Raw genomic sequence first — 20,059 nt, 5'->3', positions numbered from 1 at the left:
AAAGACTGGAGTTTGGAGATTTCATGAAGAAAGAAACTGCAAGAATTAGACACAGTCTGAATGTGTAGGCCAGGCTTAATTATCTGAGGCTTAATCGTTGACATATAGCTTTTAGATACTCAGATGAAAGGCCCCATGGTATTGCGGAGTATTACCATTACTAGAGTGATGAATGTATATGTACAGAGCTAATCTGGCTGCAACTTGAACAGGCTTCACTTGAAATATCCCGGCAAATAAATTTAAAAAAAAAGAAGATGCTTTTCCTTTCTAAATTCCTCAGGATGAAGCTTTAATGGGGTCCACCTGCTCACGCCAATGTCTTTAACAACAGATTTTCTTTGCTTAAGGCTTTTAAATACTCAAGCCCCTCTCCACAACCTAATGCACCGTGTTTAATATTCGTCACAACAATGCAGATGAGCTGCCTCTGGCTCAGAGTGTTTGGCAAAAAAGGGGATTTTCTCTATTAATTCTACTTTAAGGACTGCAACTGGTGCCACCCTTAAGGTGATACTCTTCCAGGAATGATGTGGCGGTACTGGAACAGCTAATTAGTTGGGCTGTGGGAAGCCACAACCAGCAGCTTCAGTTTCCAAAGGCATTCCTTTCAGGGATGGCAGTGTGGCTTTGGCCTGGGCAGCGATCCACTGGGTTGTTAAGGAGCCCACAGACCCCGGAGGCGACCTGATGTTTTCTAGCTGGCTCATTCCATGCCCTAACCACAATGAGTCAAGCAAACTTCAAGGCATCATGGATAATGGTTTGGGTGAACTGTCTTTTTGTCTTACCATCCCATGAGGGAATCCTATCCAAAAAAATTCGCATGTGTACACAGATAACCAATGAAATATTTCTATCCAAACAAGGCTTTTATAGCAAAACATTTTCTGCAAGTAAATAGCTCCTTATTGAACCCTCCTCATTCTTAAGAGAGGTAAATGAACGATGTCCAAATCCAGTACCTTTATATTTGGTCACTACAGCCGAGTTGACGCTAAGAGGTTCTTGGAAGGTGACAGTGAGTGATGTGCTGCTTGTTACCATGAGACAGACATTGGTTGGCGCCTCAGGGGCTCCTGGGAGAGAAGAAAAAACATCAGGCCCATAGCACAACAAATCCTATTCAAACAACGTTTGTGTGTCTTCAAAGAACCCACTGAAAACCACCCGGCAATTGTGAGCTTTGGTTCGTAAGTGTTTGTGTTCCTTGCCTTTTGAACATTTTAATTAGTGCCCCATCTAACAATATCCTGCAGTCACCATTTGTTTCTATCATGATTTCCTGCTCCTATGAGTTAAAAATATCTTCCTGTATGTATGGAACCCAGTAGAACAAAATAATGTTAATTATGTCAATGAAAAACATCTATAAATGTTTTGGGAGGTGGGTAGGAGGAAAGAAAAGGGACAAAAACAATCTTAATAACACTGCCCTAAAAATACCCTAAAAGGAGCTAATTAAATCTCCAAGATTTCCGTAACAGATTTAAATCTACCAAAAGACAGAAAACATTTTTTACATTATTCTGATTTAGAAATCACCAAAATTATAACAGCTACTTTGTATTTTTCGCCATGGTCGGTCTAAATTATGTTATGGCCTGAAGCCTCTTTAAAGCATATAGAACAGTTCAAAGAGTGAGTCAGTTCAGACATTAAATTAATTACCTATTGTTTGTAGGAAAAATTGGCAATCCCTTTGAGCATGCAAATGATTCTGAGGTCACACTGAGTGTTTAACTTTTTACCTCCGATTCAGGATGAGGGCAGTAAACAAATTCTTGTCATTAACATAACACATGAGGGGCTGATGGACCATAGCCTGAGCTGGCATAAACCCCTGTAGCACCATCAAATTAAAGGAAGCTACCCTGATTGACACCACTGATGATGTGGCCTAGTATATTCACAATTTTGTCACTGCAAGTAATTAACATTACTATGATATTTGCTGCATTCAGTAAATACCATAAATACATTAGAGAAGAGCTCTTGGTGGTCAAGGCCCCTTAGACAAAGTTAATTATTTGCAAACAAGGATTAGAAAGGTGGGTCTAAAGAGGTTAGAGGTAGCAATGGTTGTCACTGAATGTATTACAGCAAAAAGATCTAAATGCTTATATAACTAACACGCTTCAATCTCTAGGTCTACTCCTCTCCAAGGGCCACAGTATGCCTTTCTGCACAGAAGCACATTTATAGTGGCTTAAAAAGTTCTCATCTTTGAAACTGGCTCGTTTTCTTTGTTGACATATTACATTTGATACCAGTAAATAGTGTCAACTGTCCCACAGTTTTCTGAGTGAAAACTTCATTATGTTTTTTTTCACCAGCTGCAGAAGAACTGTAGGATAAAAAGATTTATGCTAAAAAGGTTGAACTGCTCCCCTATTTTACAATCATTTTTAATCTCATTACATGAAATCTGGAATGAGAACATAGAGGGAAGGAGACGGGAGAGGGAACAAGAATGTGGCTTATTGGTCTAAGAATTAGACTTTGTATCATGGATTTCTAGGTCTAATTCTCTGAACTGTTTTGAGCACACAACTCCCTTTCTAAAGGAGATGCATACAGGTCAGTGTCAGCATAACTGGGCCTTTCAATTTCTAGCACTTGGGCTACGTCTACACGATGAGTTTTCTCAGCAAAAGATATGCAAATGAAGGACACAATTGCATGAGTCACAATCTCATTTGCATATTTTCTGCTGATCCGTTTTTGCACTGGGGTTTTTGTGCAAAAACAAGCAGTGTGGATGTTTTCTTTTTGAGCAAAAACCCCTTTTTCTGCAAGATCAGTATACCTCCTTTTTTGGGGCATAAGGCTCATGCAGAAAAGGGGGGGTTGCGCAAAAAAGAAAACATCCACACTGCTTGTTTTTGCGCAAAAACCTCAGCACAAGAATGGATCGGCAGAACATATGCAAATGAGATTGCGACTCATGCAAATGAGTCCCTCACTTGCATATTTTTTGCCGAGAAAACTCGTCATCTTAGATGTTGTCCAACTCCCTTTCCACTTAGTTTCTGTGCCCCAGTTTTCCCAGCTACCACCTTCAGTTGCCTGAGGATTGATCTCAGAGGATCTTTGTACAGAGTTGCTTGACAAGTGCAAACGATTCTTATGTAAAGCATCTTCTTTTTATGCTTATAACCACCTTGGTTCTACTTACTGGCATGCTCATAGCCTGCTTTCATGCGCTTGTAAAGCCTGTATCTCCACTCCCATGCTTTTAGCTGCTTCTCTTTGTCTGTGTTGTCCATACTAAGACCTTCACTCATCACTTGGGCAGACAGCTCACTCACCCTCTGCTGGGCTTCCTGGACCAACGCGCTGAGATGCATTGACCTGCTTTCCATATTAACAACTGCCAAGAAAAGAGAAAATGCAAGTGACTGCTTGATGGAGTGATAAAGTGCTGCCCCCACTTACACTAGCACAACTCACTGAAAGCCAAATCCTTTCCATCCTTCCAGGAGCCCTATTGAAGTGAAACGATGCTCAGCTGATCTCAGCTGGCACTGCTCCACTGCAGTCTATGTCAATTTATGCCAGTGGAGGAGCTCTTCTGTTGAAATGAGACTAACCACATGAGTAAGGCGAGGAAGTTTAATCTCACAATGTTTATCATATGTTTGAAAGTGGCTTAAGCAAAACCAAATTACACTACATCTTTTGCTTTCAGAGCAAATGATCATTACAAAAGGTTCACAGCCAAAATTAGAGCGTTTCAGTTTTCACCCAATTTATAATTGGTCATAAAAATGCATTTGCTTAAAAAAAAATCTGTGGTTGATTATGGACAAAGCACAGAAAAATTACACATATCTATGGGTCAAAACAAATAACAGTTGGAAAGCCAGGAAGGATGGCTTTCTCATTAAGGTACTGGAGTTGAACTCAGGAGATTGATATTTAGTTCCATGCTCTGCTACAGACTTCCAGAATGACCTTTGGCAATACATTTAAGCTATGTCTACACTATCAATTTTTGCCGGAAGAAACAGTGCAAATGAAGTGCTGATTAGTATATTGTCGCGCTTCATTTACATAATCTATTCCGAGCTGTTTTTGCCTAGCAGGATAAGGATCTTGTGCAAAAAGGGGGTTTGTGCAAAAAGGAAACGCCCACACTGCTTGTTTTTGCGCAAAAACCCCTTGCGCAAAAAAGGCTCAGAATAGATTATGCAAATGAAGCATGTCAGTATGCTAATCAGCACTTCATTTGCATTGCCTCCTTCAGTAAAAGCCATAGTGTAGACAAAGTTAGTATCCTTGGGCCTGATCTCTCCATCTGTGAAAGAAGGATTATAATAATTCATTTGCCTGCCTTGCCTCATAAACATCTTGGAGCGTGTGTGTGTGTGGGGGGGGCAGTGTCTAGTACCATTATTATTTACCATTTGTGTGTGGGGACAGTGTCTAGTACCATTATTATTTACCATTTATATAGTAGTAGTGCTGACAGCCCAACCAGGTCTGGGCCCCATTGCATTAAGTGCTGTATAAACATATGGAAAATGATAGCTAAAGAGGTTAAATCTAAAATGGGGCCCAATGTTAGTCAAGGCCTAGAAGCATTACTGTAATGTAAACTACACCATTTTATGCACAGGGAATTTGGGAGGAGCAAACTGTTTTAGACTTGTTCTTTTTCTGAAACATTTAGAGGAGTTTGATCAAATTATTTGCAATTTAGAAAATACTATTTGCAAAGTTGTAAATTAAATTAAACACGGGAGGAAAAGTGGCAAATCAAGGAGGTGAGATCAAAATCCAGGACATAATATAAAGGAGGAGGACTCCTGAAATCACCAAAAATAAACTTGCTGTGGTATGCAGTCACTTGCCACAAGAGCTTTAACATCAGAGCCTTAATTGTCTTGGACCAAAAAAGGGCCCTATTCATCAGAAATTATTTACTGCAACAAGCCACTGCCCTTAGCGATGCTGGGGAAGGTGATGCTTAGGGACTCAGCCAGGCTACTGGTTCCTTTATGCCTTTTAGGGGGTCTGAACCGGCCTTGGCAAAGAGCAACTCGCAATGACAATTTATGTCTAGGATACGTCTACACTGCAGGCTAATTTTGAAATAAGCTATTCCGGAATAGTTATTCCGAAATAGCTTATTTCAAAATAGCACGTTTACACTGCAGGGAAGCCTCAAAATCAGTCCGAGGCAGACTTCCCGAATGTAGACGTGCTATCTCGATTTAGAGCCCCAGGAGGCACTGGGGAGGAATGATTTAGAATGGCCCTGATGAAGGCCTTATTTCAAAACAGCAATTTCGGAATAGGCATTATTTCTTGTAGAATGAGGTTTACAGATTTCGGAATAAACCGTCCATTATTTCAAAATTATTTCGAAATAACAGAATGGCTGTGTAGACACTTGCATTTTATCTCGAAATAATGCTAGTTATCTCGAAGTATCGGTGCAGTGTAGATGCACCTATATAGTCAAGGAGGGAACAAGACATCTCTGAGAATGCAAATTACGTGTGACCCGAGGACAGGACTCTGACCTGTTGTAGCATAAAAAGCTCCCCACATAGAAGCAAAAATGACCCCATCGACGTGTTCAGGGATGCCTTCCCTAGCTACTCTGCTACATCAAAAGACTAGCCCAGCTGCTCAGGATTCAGCAGAAATTTTGCACTAGGAAAAACAGCAGAGTGATCTCCTGACGTGGATGCATGTATATGTACCTGCTTTCATTTCAAACCTCAGTATCGTGACTGGAGTTTAGCCAGGAGCCCAAGTACAGCCCGATTTACTAATGTGGAAAGTGCCATCAGATATTTAACAACCACAAAGGAGAGAGTAAAGAATTACTCAACAACTCCGATTAAAAAACTCCTAAAGTTTTTTTGAAGGATGGTCACCTCTAGGGCTCTGCTTTCAGAAGCTGGCTCGCAGCCGCTCTCTTCCAAGTAGGATCAGTCTTCATGTGGACATATCAGAATGAATAGCCATGCAGCCTGCTGACAGCTTCAGAACTGGCGACCTTCTCTGAGACCAGCAAAGGATGACAGACCTTGGCGCCATGCAAACAGTAAAGGTGTGTCTAGACTACATCCCTCTTTCGGTAGAGGGATATAAATTAGGCACTTGGAAATTGCAAATGAAGCTGGGATTTGAATTTCCCGTGCTTCATTTGCATAATCACATCATGGCGCTCTTTCGAAAACGCGCTATTACGAAAGTAAAACTGCAGTCTAGACAGGATCTTTCAAAAAAGGCTTCCATTTTCAAAAGAACCACATCTAGACTGCAATTTTACTTTCAAAATAGCGCTTTTTCGAAAGAGCGCATGACGTAATTATGCAAATGAAGCATGGGAAATTCAAATCCCAGCTTCATTTGCAATTTCGAAGTGCCTAATTTACATCCCTCTGTCGAAAGAGGGATGTAGTCTAGACATACCCTAAGTGTGGCGTATATCTGACAGGGATAGCATACCAAGAAGGAAAGTCTATGGGTCATTCTCTCAGCTGATGCAATCGGTCATGGCTCCAACTGGCATGATCTGATCTTATCTCCTTCATTAAGATTCAACTCTACAACTTGCCAAGGCCTGACATTAGTAGAGTGTTTACAGGCAACAACCACTGAACATTTAGTTAGTTTTGCAGGAACAAGCCAACACAGGAATAAGTGATGAACAAAATCAGAGGAGAGAGACATAGCACCAAGTGGAATCACATGGCAGGGCATGTAAAGAGGTCTGCTTTCCATTGTTACTGTAAACATGCTAGGGACTGCACTATATCCCTCTGCTTGTGTGGTGTGTAAGGGAAGTGCAGGTTTGTGCTGGGCTTCATGTGGAACTGGTGATAAGAGTTGTTGCTCTCTGTTTTGCTTTTGGATTTCCATCCAGAAATCCAAGTCATATCACAGGGAGGTTTATCACTTGTGTGGTATCTAAAGCTATTGCAGTGTAGCTACAAGGGGGCCCAGCTAATAGTAGGGTGGATTCCTCTGGATCCCTGAGGCTAGTGTGTATGTGGGGAGTGGAGAAAGAGCAAGAACTATCCTTGTAGAAGGGCTGCTGTCTGCCCCTGGAATTGGGGGGCAGGGCTCCCATCGCTCTGAATGGCAGAAGGTCTGTGAGATTTGGTAGGGGGATTATCCTCCACAACCCACAGCTCCCATCCTCCTACCACCAGAGGTGGCAGTGCGAGGAAAGCCCTGTGAGAAGGGAGGTTTTAATCCTGTGTGTTTCGCTGGGATGGGCGAAGGAGAAAGAGCTCTTTCGGAAAAAGGTGTGTGTGGACGGGGAAGAGGGAGTGCTTTCTCAAGAAGAGAAAAGAGGAAAAAGCACAGGTGCCCTGGTGGCCACTCCATCCATAGTAATCACAGCGTATATCCATTCAGTGTGGACGCTATCTTTCAAAAAAGCAGATCGCTTTTCCGATGCACTTTTGCAGTGTGGACGCTCTCTTTCGGAAGAAGTTTTTTCAGAAGTGCTCTTCCTGAAAAGCTTCCTCCAAAAGAAGCCTGCAGTCTAGACATGGCCTCACAGACTGCTCCCATGAAGGAAACTGGGAGAGGGTTTCAGGGCAGAGCTGACCATTCAGGCCAATGAAAGGCCACATTCCCCTGGAGAGGAAACAAAGAACTCTGAGCCCCCCGGGTAACAGCTCAGGAGAGAGAAGGGTGAGGGCATGTCTGCTGGGGGCTGTGTTGAGTGGAGGTAGTGGGCAGCAGGCAGCCTGTCAGTGGCCAAGTTTATACATGTCTAGCTGCCCAACACCCTTTGCAACTGGGTTGGGTGATTCAGGGGAGGGACAGGTGGGAATTCTATCTCCAAATCCCTCCGCACTGCATTGGTATCAACTCCAGTTCAGGACCATTGAAGTCAACAGGAGTCTTTCCACTGGGTGTTGGATCAGGCCGATAGATCCCAGACGCCATGCTGATGGTGAAAATTTCACTCTATGAGAAAAGGCTAAATACAGGAAGCAAGGTGGGGAGGGGCTGTGAAGCGTGGAAAGGGGGCAGAATGGGGAAAAACAGCAATTACTGTCAACTTCGAATGATAGAGACAAATGCAGAAGTGCTGAAAGCCCCTACATGGTGCACTGAATGTGACACTCTGCTTTCCCTCTCACGCAGCAACTTTCGATCCTCGAGGACAAAACCGGAGTGAGTTGTTTTTTATTGAGAAAGCCTTAACCCTTATTTCAATCAGAAAAATCAAATCAAGATAAGTGAAGTGGAAATTTGGTGGGTATATTTTGAAATGGAAATGAGGTGGTTATATATTCATATTCACTGTGTTCATAGGCATGTTTGCATTAATTACAGGAAATGAATACTAATTTATGATTGCCCCTGCTTGCCATCAGACTGCATTTATTTACAGATGAGGTCAATGAAAAATTAGTTTAGTCTTTTTTTTTTTTTTAACTGCTGTTTAGAACACTCAAGACTGTGTTTTCTTCTAGATTTGTCATGGTTAATGAATGTTGCTTCAGCAGTCAATCATGCACTTTAAATGCTGTCACACTTTTTTTTAAAGCCTCAGTCATGAACCATGACAGAAAAATAAACAAATAAATATAAAGCAAAAAAAAAAAAAAAACCTACCCCTCTTTTCACTGAGCAGTTACACTACGCAAAAATCTCCTGGGAAGCTTAAAGAGGCCAGAAGAAATGATAATATAAGTGCTGTGGACATAGAAAAGCAATAAAAGTGTACCCACTCTGAGGGTCTGGCAAAAAATCCCAACACACACTCTTGCACATGCACATGCACACACACACACACACACACACATACACTCCAGTGGAAAAAAAAGTTGGCAGTGTTAGTTGCCTCAAGGTGCAATTTCCTGGAGCACCGAGATTGACATGCCAGTACTAAATGTTGTTAATTTAACTAACTTCAAATTAATGACACCAGTCTGCAGTGGCTGAACCTTTCAAACACAGTCTCATTATAGCCTTGCTGGGAATGGCCTAAATATAGGCATTGACAGTTTAAAACAAATTCGTATACATTTGTGTATTTTCAGCCCCAAGTAAGGCGTCAGAGTTTGTGTCATGGTTTAAGGTTGATTAATTAACTTGGTAAGTTTTCCCCCCACTTCCCAAATTATTCAGAAAAAGGCCCCACGAAGGAAGACAAAGGATAGTTTTATTACCACAATAAATGCTATTTAGTGTTCCCATGCAGCAAGGAGATGTCATCTGAAGAGTTTTCATTGGTGCAATTACCATATAGTTACAGAAGCCATCCTGCCAGTTCACTGCTGCAGTCTAATTGCTCTCAAGCCAGGTCTATACTAGACCCGGAAGCCCGGCCTCAGGTATGCAACTCCAGCCACGTAAATAACGTCACTGGAATCGACATACCTTAAGCCGAGCTTGCTGCTGTCTTCACAGTGGGAGGAAACGTGACTGCAAGAAGTACTGGCACTGACCAGGGGTACCCTCAGCATTTGATTTAGTAGGTCTTTACTAGGCCTCTAAATTGAATGCCAGAAGATCAATCTCCAGTACAGCAAGTGAGGATGTGGCCTCATTGAGTACATGCCTGAGCCCAAACCCAGAGTGACAGAGTGAATGGAAAGATTCCCATTGATTCCATTGTACTTTGGATCAGGCCCTAAAATTGTGATAATTGGGTTTGAATGGGACAGGTAGCTAAACAGAAGAGTGGATTAATGGCTGTGGTATTGGAAGTGGCATGACAATACATTCAGTGAGATAGCGCCACACTCCTCGCTACCACATTGGAGCACCATGGCAAGGACCATAATAATCTTCCAATTACTCCACTATTATCCTATTTCAGACACTCAATGCCATTAGGGACCTGGGATTTCTGTATTACTGACTCAGTCCCTGTCTACTTATTTTCTAAAGATTTCCCGCTACTGCAAACATCAGTTCAGCTCCACTGGTGTTAATAATGTTAAATGGCTGTAGCTTGGATGGGGTGTGGGCTGTTGTAATCATTTTTAACATTGCTATATAGATCTGATAACCCTGCCAGCAGCTGGTAGCCTATCTTATATATACCTAATACTGGGTTTACACAAAGGCCCTTTTATACTGGCTGAATGGCATAAACAGGTCATGCAATAAATAGGAATTAAGAGCCAGATTTTTTAACGCTATTTAGCTGCCTAAAATGCAGGTAGGCACCTAGTGGGAGTCCTAAGCAGTGCTGAAAATCCCACTGGCACCTAGCTACATGAATAGATTCCTAAATATCTATAAAAATCTGCCCCTAAATTTTAAGGCCATACCAGTTAGCCTCCTGCATAACCCAGGCCAGGTAATCTGAACATGATCAAGTCCAGTAATTTATAGTTAATGGCTTCTGGTGTCCAGGGTGCATTCATTTCATTTTTTGCAATTCATTTTTTAGCAATTTGCATTCTATATTGATATGCAAACTTCGGGGATTTTCACTTTTATATACTTTATTTATAAGTATTCCAAAACTCGTGTTTAAATACGATCTACTTTAATTTTTATTATATGTGTATAAAAATTACTTATATGTGAGTTTAAATTTTGTATCTTTTTTATAGATCCCTGGTTTAGCTTTGAGTGCATTTCATATAATTCTCCCTGGCACTAGGCTGACATTTTTTATAATGCATATTTACCATATATAGAAGCTGCTATTTAATAAAAAGATAAAATAATACAAATGCACTTACCACTTTATAGAGAAATTGTGTCCTTTACCATCACATTAATATCCCAATGTAGTCAAAAAGCATAATGTTTATGACATCAAGAACAGTAATTTTCATCTTCAAGCAAAATGGATTCTTAAAATAGCTAATATTTTTAAATTGCAGCCATAATTTGTAATACAGGAATGTTGTAAATCCTATCTATATGTACAGTCCTCCCTATCTATGGAGCATCCATTGGAATGCAGGAATTTGCTGCACTCAATAGCTGACACATATTTAAAGATTTTGGCCACTGTAGGAAGACAGGGTACTAAGCTAGGTCGAGTATTGGTCTGACCCAGAATGGTCGTTCTTACGCTCTTACATACTCTGCATGAATTAATGTTAGATACAAACCAGGGAGCAAGGACACTGACTATATAAATAAACTGCACTAGGAAAGCAGAGAAGTTAACATGAATCAAGTAACCATTTCCAGTATTTTTCAGGTGTTTATTAGAGACACACTATTTTTTTTGTATTGGGGAAATTTAATAGATATTTATTGGTTAAAACCTAAAATCAGAAGCCCTACCTACCATTGAACTATAGAATATATTTTAGAAAGACATCTTGTCTTGTTTTAAAGACAGTAAATTATTAATTTGTCACATGATTTGGCTCACAATGTTGTTAACACTAATGGATCTGAAGCAGTTTTAGCAGCAATGGAACATTTGTAGACAATGAACCTTGGTCCACAGACAGGTCCATAGAGTAGCATGATTCAGTGAGAGGGTACGTCTACACTGCAAGCTTCTTTCGGAATAAGCTTTCCCAGAAGAAATCTTCCGGAAAAGCTCATATTGAAATAGATCATCCACACTACAGGGAAGTGGATTAGTCGGAGGCAGGCTCCCCTAATGTGGACGTGCTATTTCAAGTTAGAGGCCCAGGAGGCACTGGGAAGGAATAACTTTAGAATGGCCCTGGTGAAGAGCTATTTCGACATAGCAGCAGTGGAGTGTCTACATACACCCTCTCCCAAAAAAACTTTTTTCAGAAAAGGGCTTATTCCTCATGGAATGAGATTTACTGTCGTCAGAAAAAGCCATTTGTTATTTTGACTTTCTGTCGAAATAACTCAATTACAATGTGGACGCAAGTATTGGTTTTCAGGAACAACAACTGTTATTCCGGAAAAACGGTGCAGTGTAGACACACCCAGAGAGAAGTTGCAGCCAATTAATAGATACTGCTTTCTGCTATGCATCTCTCATAGAATCATAAGATTGGAAGAGTTCTCAGGAGGTCATCAAGTCCAACCCCCTGTTAAAAGCAGGACCAATCCCAACTAAACCATCCCAGCCAGAGCTTTGTCAAGCCAGGACTTAAAAACCTCTAGGGAAGGAGATTCCACCACCTCCCTCAGTAATATATTCTAGTGCTTCACCACCCTCCTAGGCAAATAGGTTTTCCTAATATCCAACCTAGATCTCCCGCACTGCAACTTGAGACTATTGTTCCTAGTTTTATCATGTGTCACCACTGAGAACAGCCTCTCTCCATACTCTTTGGAACCCCACTTCAGGAAGTTGAAGGCTGCTACCAAATCCCCCCTCACTCTTCCCTTCTGTAGACTAAATAAGCCCAAATTCCTCAGCCTCTCCTCATAAGTCACATACTCCAGCTACCCCATCCAGCCTTCCGCTGGACTCTGTCCCATGCATCCACATCCCAAAGAGCTTTAAAATGAAGGATGAAACCAGCTTTAAAACATAAAACTATTACTCAGAATGGAGATCACTGCAAATGCTATGGTAACATCAGCTGCTATTATTGGCAATGGTCAAGTAATTTAATGATGCCTAACCCGAGAGCAGGGGTGGGCAAAAGAGCCTCCACGGCCTGGATCCAGCCCGCCAAGTGAGTAGAGCTGGCCTGTGGAGGGCCTGCTGCTCCCCCAACCCAATGAGAGCCTGGGGGCAGGGGAAGTGTGCAAAGTCTCCTCTTGCCCTGCCTCCGCCATGCAAGGAATGTGGGGTGCTTAAAAGTGCCACATACTCCTGGCAGGGCAGGAAGAGACTTCACATGCTCCCGCAGCCCCCAAACCCTCATTGGCCTGGGCAGGGAAGCATGTAAAGTCTCCTCCCGCCCTGCAAGGAGTGCAGCACTCGTAAGCACCGCACGCTCCTTGCAAGATGGGGGCAGGGTGGAAGGAGACTTCGCGTGCTACCGCTATCCCTAGGCCAATCAAGGCTTGGGAGCAGGGGAAGCACATGAAGTGTCCTCCTGCCCTGCAAGGGGCTTAGTATTTAAAGTTAACCACCAGCTGCGGTGCTCCCTTCAAGGATGGAGGCAGGGAGCGAGCAGCAACACATGCTCCCGTTCCCCAGGCCCTGATTGATCTGGGGGCAGCAAGGTGGAAAATGCAAAGTCTCCTCCCATTGCCAGGGAACCACCAGCTGTGGAATAGAGACTTTGTGTGCTCCCCTACTCCCAGATCAATCAGGGTCTGCAGATGGGGAAGCATGGAAATGTCCTGGCCCTGACCCTTCAGCCAGAGGCCCCGCCCCTTTTGGGGTGGCCCCGCACCACTTTAAAAATTTTGGAAGTGGCCCTTGGTCAAAAATTATTGCCCACGAGCATCATATAGATTACCACCGTCTACACGCTCAGCCTTTGAGGGGTGTAAATTCTAGTGCACACTAGGGTGGCTCATGCTAACTACGATCATAACAATATCTCTGATAAATAAGGACCCTGTGCCTACGTGGAATACATATGTCTTGGGTGCTTATACAGCTATACCTATGTAGAAGCGACTGTCTAGGAAGGAGTACGGCAGAAAGGGATCTAGGGGTTATAGTGAACCACACGTTGAATATGAGTCAGAAGTGTGATGCTGTTGCAAAAAAAAAAAAAAAAAAAAAAAAAGCAAACATGATTCTGGGATGCATTAACCGGCGTGTTATGAGCAAGACAAGAGAAGTCATTCTTCCGCTCTACTCTGCGCTGGTTAGGCCTCAGTTGGAGTATTGTGTCTAGTTCTGGGCACCGCATTTCAAGAAAGATGTGGAGAAATTGGAGAGGGTCCAGAGAAGAGCAACAAGAATGATTAAAGGTTTAGAGAACATGACCTATGAGGGAAGGCTGAAGGAATTGGGTTTGTTTAGTTTAGAAAGGAGAAGATTGAGGGGGGACATGATAGCAATTTTCAAGTACGTACATGGGTATTACAAGGAGGAGGGAAAAAACATGTTCATCTTAGCCTCTCAGGATAGAACAAGAAGCAATGGGCTTAAACTGCAGCAAGGGAGGCTTAGGTTGGACATTAGGAAAAAGTTCCTAACTGTCAGGGTAGTCAAGCACAGGTGCCCTGGTGGCCACTACGTCCATAGTAATCACAGCTTAAATGTGAGATAGCGTCCATTCAGTGTAGATGCTATCTTTCAAAAAAGAAGATCGCTTATTCGATGTGCTTTTGCTGTGTAGAAGCTCTCTTTTGGAAGGAGTTTTTTCAGAAGATCTCTTCCGGAAAAGCTTCTTCTGAAAGAAGCCTGCAGTCTAGACATAGCTTCAGTGTGTTATGCATGTGTCTATCATAGAATACTAGGACTGGAAGGGACCTTGAGAAGTCATTGAGTCCAGTCCCCTGCCCTCATGGCAGGACCAAATACTGTCTAGACCATCCCTGATAGATATTTAGCTAACCTACGCTTAAATAGGTCCAGAGATGGAGATTCCACAACCTTCCTGGGCAATTTATTCCAGTGTTTGACTGCCCTGACAGTTAGGAACTTTTTCCTAATGTCCAACCTAAACCTCCCTTGCTGCAATTTTCTAAACTAAACAAGCCCGATTCTTTCAGTCTTCCCCCATAGCTTATGTTTTCTAGACCTTTAATCATTGTTGTCGGTCTTCTCTGGACCTTCTTCAATTTCTCCTCATTTAACACTATAGAGATGTTTCAGAAAATGATCGTATTAAGTGAAAATAATGGAAAAGGTGGGAGTTGCGTTTCCAGCGGTGGTGTCTGTTGGGACTGGGACATAAGGTTGGGGGAGAAAGGGGACTGGGTTACAGCAGGGAGGGGAGGTGTTTGGCTCTGGGGAAGGGAAGGGGAGGAGAGAGGAGGGGGATTGGGTTGGGAGTATGCCTCTCTGACAGGTCTGCCAGGACCTGCACTGTGTCTGGTGAGGGGGAGTCAGCAGAGAACAGCGCGGCGAGCAACAAACCCTCCGCCGGTTTGCAGGGAGGTGGGGGAAGCTCTGCACAGCCACCGGCAATGGGTCAGCTGGGGAAATCGTGTTATTTCGGGGATGGTCATGTAATTCAAAAAACGTTCCCTAAAAAAAAATCATGCTATCGTGAAAACGTGTTAAGTGGGCACGTGTTAAATGAGGAATTACTGTACTCCAGTTGAGACCTACTCAGCACAGAGTAGAGTAGAAGAATGACTTCTCATGTCTTACAACACCTCTCTTAATGCATCCCAGAATGATGCTTGTTTTTTTTGCAATAGGGTCACACTTTTGACTCATATTGAGCTTGTGGTCCACTACAACCCCTAGCCACCTTTCTGCAGTACTCCTCCTAGACACTTACTTCCCATTCTGTATGCATATCTTAAAAACCAGAGCAGACGGACTTTTCTGTTTTCTGTAATTCAATTAAACCTAACAGAGCAAGATGAAGCCCTTAGCAGGGATTATTTAGAGCAACACAAGTTGCGTTCTGTTGCACTTACAATGCGGGCTTTCCTTTGCGCCAATCCTCAGCAGGATCCTAGCGATAGGCACATTATTGGTCAGGATGGCAATGTCCAAGGGAGTTAATCCCTCACTGTTCGGTGTATTTAGATCCAGCTCCTCTGGTGTATATTGATAGAGGAGAAGGTGAACGGCATCCAAATCCTGCTGTTCCACAGCCTCAAACATAGCTTCGTTGCACTGGAGATTCTGTATAGCAGCAACAACAGAAATTAGTTACAATTCTTCCTATGTCAGCACAAAGTTTACTTTGTAGCCTGTGAGAGTGACCAATGGCCTGCAGACCAAGGCGTAAGGACTACAGGAAGGGCCCTGCCACTAGCTGAGTCTCAACTGGAGATGGGCAAATTGTTTTCAGCAAAATTCACCTCCCATTGCTTCTGGTTTCATGATACCCTTGAATTCCGTTCAAGTTTGTTGGAAGGTTCAGTAAGGTTCACCAACCTTCCAAAGCAAATCTGAGGAGATTTACAGGTTTGTCCTAAAACCAAACCACAGAAGTGATCTTCTGTGGTTTACATATGAAACTGGATGAAAGTTTGTGGTTTTTGCAGAGTGTTTGACTGAGTTTGTTGAAACCCCCTAACTCAAATCAGAAATTGGGCGAGGGGTATAACCTGAGGTCATCAAAATCCAATTAATACAAAACACAACTCAACAAGTGTTTTGAAGCTTTATCATGAGCTGATACCAGCTTCTGATTGTTCTGAAATTTCTCATAAACTCTGAATGCCTCAGGGCTTACTATTATTTGCTATTCCATGGCTCAAGAAAACCCAGTCATGAAGCGTTCCTGTTTGTGATAGGTGCTGTACAAAAAACAGAACAAAAAGATGGTTCCTGCCACAAAGGGCTTCCAAACAAATTATAAGACAAGAGACAGCAGATGGCTATAGACGGATGGGGAAGTACCAATACAAAAAATAGGGATAATATTTGTCAGTATGATAGGCACTGGTCTCTGCACGCTAGCAGCGTATCTGACTTGTCTTTGCTGCTGTAAGAGGCTGGAATTATAACTCAAATTTTGCTCATAACCTGACTCCCATCCACAGACACACACAGACCCCTCTAGCTCAAGTTAAATGGTATGTCATTAATGCTAGCCCATGCGTGCATTGTTGCCTACATCCTTTTTTACCTTCCACATACAACCCCTTTCCCCCCCACATGTGTTTATTTGTGCTTTTAACCTGTGTTTGCTTCAACAGCTGTGGATACAAGTTAAAACCTGAGCTGTGCTTTAGCTCAGACTGCAATTCACACATTGTGCAGTGAGACCTCAAGCAAGTTCACTCAAGCCCTGATGGTCCTCCCATGCCCTTCCCACAATTCCCCCAAGGGACAGACAAGTCCTTCCACGGCTGACAGAATTGACTTGGAAAGAATCCTAGTCTGTCTCAGCACAAAGAACCCTGGGCTAGCCTCCACTTCCCCCTCCCCCAAGAGACACAGAAGTGACAAACAGTAACGATACAATAATGCAGGTAAAGCTTTGCTGTAGAAACACTCATACTCACACAGAGGGCAGGCTAACCCTTAGAATTGTATCAGAGGGGTAGCCGTGTTAGTCTGGATCTGCAAAAGCAACAAGGAGGTTGATAGATTTCCACTCTATACGTGGTTGATAGATTTCCACTCCATACGTGGAAAACATCCTGACTGAATTAACCTTGTTATCTTGAGCCTTATTCTGGCCTGCATATTTATACCTGCCTCTGGAAATTTCCACTACATGCATCTGACAAAGTGGGTCTTTGTCCACGAAAGCTTATGCTCCAATACAGCTGTTAGTCTATAAGGTGCCACAGGATTCCTTGTCGCCTTAGGATAGTATAGACCCAGTGGTATGAGTACCTTTAGGGGCACTTGGAAGAAGTTTTGGGGGGGAGGCACGTCAACACAACTGAAATTTGGAGAAAACTGAATTTTTGTTTTACGTTTTATAGCACTTTATTTTTGTACTCTTTACACCCAAAAAATTCATCGCCTGCCCGGCTACAATTAAGTTGTTTAAACAAACGTGTTGCAATGGTAGAAATAATTTTGTGTGTCTGAAAACTGTAGGTACTGGGGGTACTTATAATTTTTTTTTGAAAAAGGGGCACTTTATAAAAAAAAGGTTGAGAAACACTAGAGTAGACATAGCCACAACTACTTAGCGCCTGTTAATGCAATCACTTCTCTGTTGCTGTGCAGTGTAGTCCATCTCAGTGGAGCTCATCTGGGTGTGTCTAGACTACAGGTTTTTTTTCCGAATAAACGTCACCTGCATCTAGATGGCAGCTACGTTCTTTCAAAAGTAAATCAAAAGAATGTGGCAGTTTTTTCGATCGTGGTAAACCTCATTTTTCGATCGTGGTAAACCTCATTTTGTGCGGAATAATGTCTTTTTTTGAAAGTACTTTAGAAAAAAGGTGCTATTGAATGCAAACTGCTTTTTCGAAAGAGAGCATCTAGACTCTCTTTAGAAAAAGCGGCTTGCTTTTTCGAAAAATCTGCTTGTAGTCTAGACGCTCTCTTTTGAAAGAGGCTTTTTCGAAAGAGGCTTGTAGTCTAGATGTAGTCTCAGTAAGAAGAGGTGGGGTGTGACCAAAGTAAAGTAGATTAACTATCTGGATGCCTCCAAAATACCAGTAGGTAGCCAAATAACGTGTATCTGTGTGGTACTCAGGAAAATGCAGATTGTGTGGGTGAGTACAGGCAGTCCCCGGGTTACGTACAAGATAGGGACTGGAGGTTTGTTCTTAAGTTGAATTTGTATGTAAGTTGGAACTGGTACATATTGTAGGGGAAACTCTAGCCAAACATTTCTCCAGAGCTCAGTTCTATTCTCCCACACCTCACTTCCCTCAGTCCTTTATTCTCAAGCTGAGGTGTCTGCTGAGAAAAGCTGCTCCGTGTCTCCCTGGTCTGCTGTGGGGGGCGCTAGCTTCGCATCTCCCTGGTCTGCTGGGGGGAAGCAGCTAGTGCGGGGTTGCCTCACCCCGTTTGTAAGTAGGGATCCGATGTAAGTCGGATCCATGTAACCCGGGGACTGCCTGTACTTGAAAAACAGACCCCATGATGTGTTAGCATCTTCTCCATTACTCTAATCTAGAGAAGAACAATTAGACCCTCTTTCCTATCAACAATAGAGATAAGAACTCAGAGATGAGAGAAAGGAAGTGTGGTAGGATGCAAAGAAACTTATCACGCCCTAATTGAGCTGGGGAGAAGCAGGTGCAGGAAGCTAGCACGGCCTGCAGGGCTTTTGTTTATGAAAACATCCTTCTAGTGCTCTGCAGCGGTGACACATTATTTGCCAAGTTACTTTAAATTCTCTTTCCCTGTCTCTTTGTGATAATGCCCTAACAGCTTTCTTCTTTTAAAAGAGAATTATTAGTAGCAACTGGCTCAGCTGTGCAAAGACAGCTCCGGATGTTGCCCTACAAGGAAGCTCCAGTTCAGGTGGACTTACTTTGCTGATGCGAGCATTAGAAAAAGAGTTGGATGAGAGAGTGAGCAAGTAAGAGAGAGAGAGAGCGGGCTCTGTATTCAGGACTGCAGCTTGGTTCTCCCTCGCTGTTGGAAGCAGAAATGTTATGGAGGCAGCCTGCTCAACACACTCACTGATAATCCTGTTCGGCCTACTGAAGGAGGGGCATTGCTCAACTCTGTGTTCAGGCCATCACTGCTGCAGGAGGAGTCTGCGGGAGCATGGGAGACTAAAAAGGGGGCAAATGAAGGGACTATGGAGAGTCCAAGGATGGATCTCCAGAAGAAAATAATTAATGCATGTGAAAGGGAAGCTCTGATAACATTGAATTCAGCTGGAACTGCACGTGAATTGTACCTCGGAAAATCAGGCCCAAGATGTCTCGAGTTGGGCAGCCAGAAATTCATGGATATTTTGGTGGACTTAGACATACACTAGCTTTTCAAGGCAGTTCTGCTAGTACATCTTTGATGCCTGTCCAAGGCATTGTTGTATTAAAATTTGGCTCATTATTCCACATTGTGTGGTGGGCTCTGTGATCTATGCTAAGCACTAGCATAGATATGCTACCCACCTCCAGATATGAGCTCTGAAGCAGATCAAAGACCGAAAATAAAAAAAAAAATTCGCAACAATATTTCCCGCAGAATAAGAATTTCACAATTTGTTTGGGCTCAGACAAATGTTTTGAAATGTTTTGTTCCCATTTCAACTTCAAAAAATATTATAATTTATATGGTACATTTTGAAATGAAAAATCAACATGGTCCTAATGTTTTGACCTTATCAGAACACCTGTTTTGAGAGTTTCGTCTTTTAAAAAACAAGCCTTTGTTGAAACAAACTTGTTCCAGTGCCAAGTTTAGTTTTCAGTTAAATGGTATTTTCTGTTGGAAAAACAGAAAAATTTGGACTAGCTCTACCCATAATGTTCTAAACAAGCTCAGAACTACCTTAACCCATGTACAGTAATTTTATTGGAAGCTAACAGTACATTATGCTTTCTGGTTAGAGAAAACATTGACTTTGTTTAACACGAGAAATACAATAAATATTGTGACTACTGAGATGTTCTCTAAAAGTTTAAAAGGGCAGCCCAAATAAGTGACACTGTCATGATGTAGTAGATATAGTGGTCCACTAGAATAGAGATTGGCAGTATT

At 42.5% G+C, this 20,059-nt stretch overlaps 1 protein-coding gene across 2 annotated transcripts in view; it reads right to left on the bottom strand.

Moving 5' to 3' along the window:
- Positions 1-20,059, bottom strand: part of ANKFN1 (ankyrin repeat and fibronectin type III domain containing 1) — a 361,082-nt gene that overhangs the window by 91,469 nt on the left and 249,554 nt on the right. For both annotated transcript variants that reach the window (XM_075903834.1, XM_075903832.1), the window contains 3 exons: positions 15,397-15,607; positions 3,179-3,373; positions 966-1,079 (listed from right to left, as the gene is read on the bottom strand). In XM_075903834.1, the coding sequence (XP_075759949.1) occupies positions 966-1,079; positions 3,179-3,373; positions 15,397-15,607 (520 nt within the window). The remainder of the gene's footprint in view (positions 1-965; positions 1,080-3,178; positions 3,374-15,396; positions 15,608-20,059) is intronic.

Source organism: Pelodiscus sinensis, chromosome 20 (assembly GCF_049634645.1).
Source record: "Pelodiscus sinensis isolate JC-2024 chromosome 20, ASM4963464v1, whole genome shotgun sequence".
In the NCBI taxonomy this organism is placed as follows: domain Eukaryota; kingdom Metazoa; phylum Chordata; order Testudines; family Trionychidae; genus Pelodiscus; species Pelodiscus sinensis.
The sequence above is the reverse complement of the archived record's forward strand: the minus strand, read 5'-3'. Positions and strand labels throughout refer to the sequence as shown.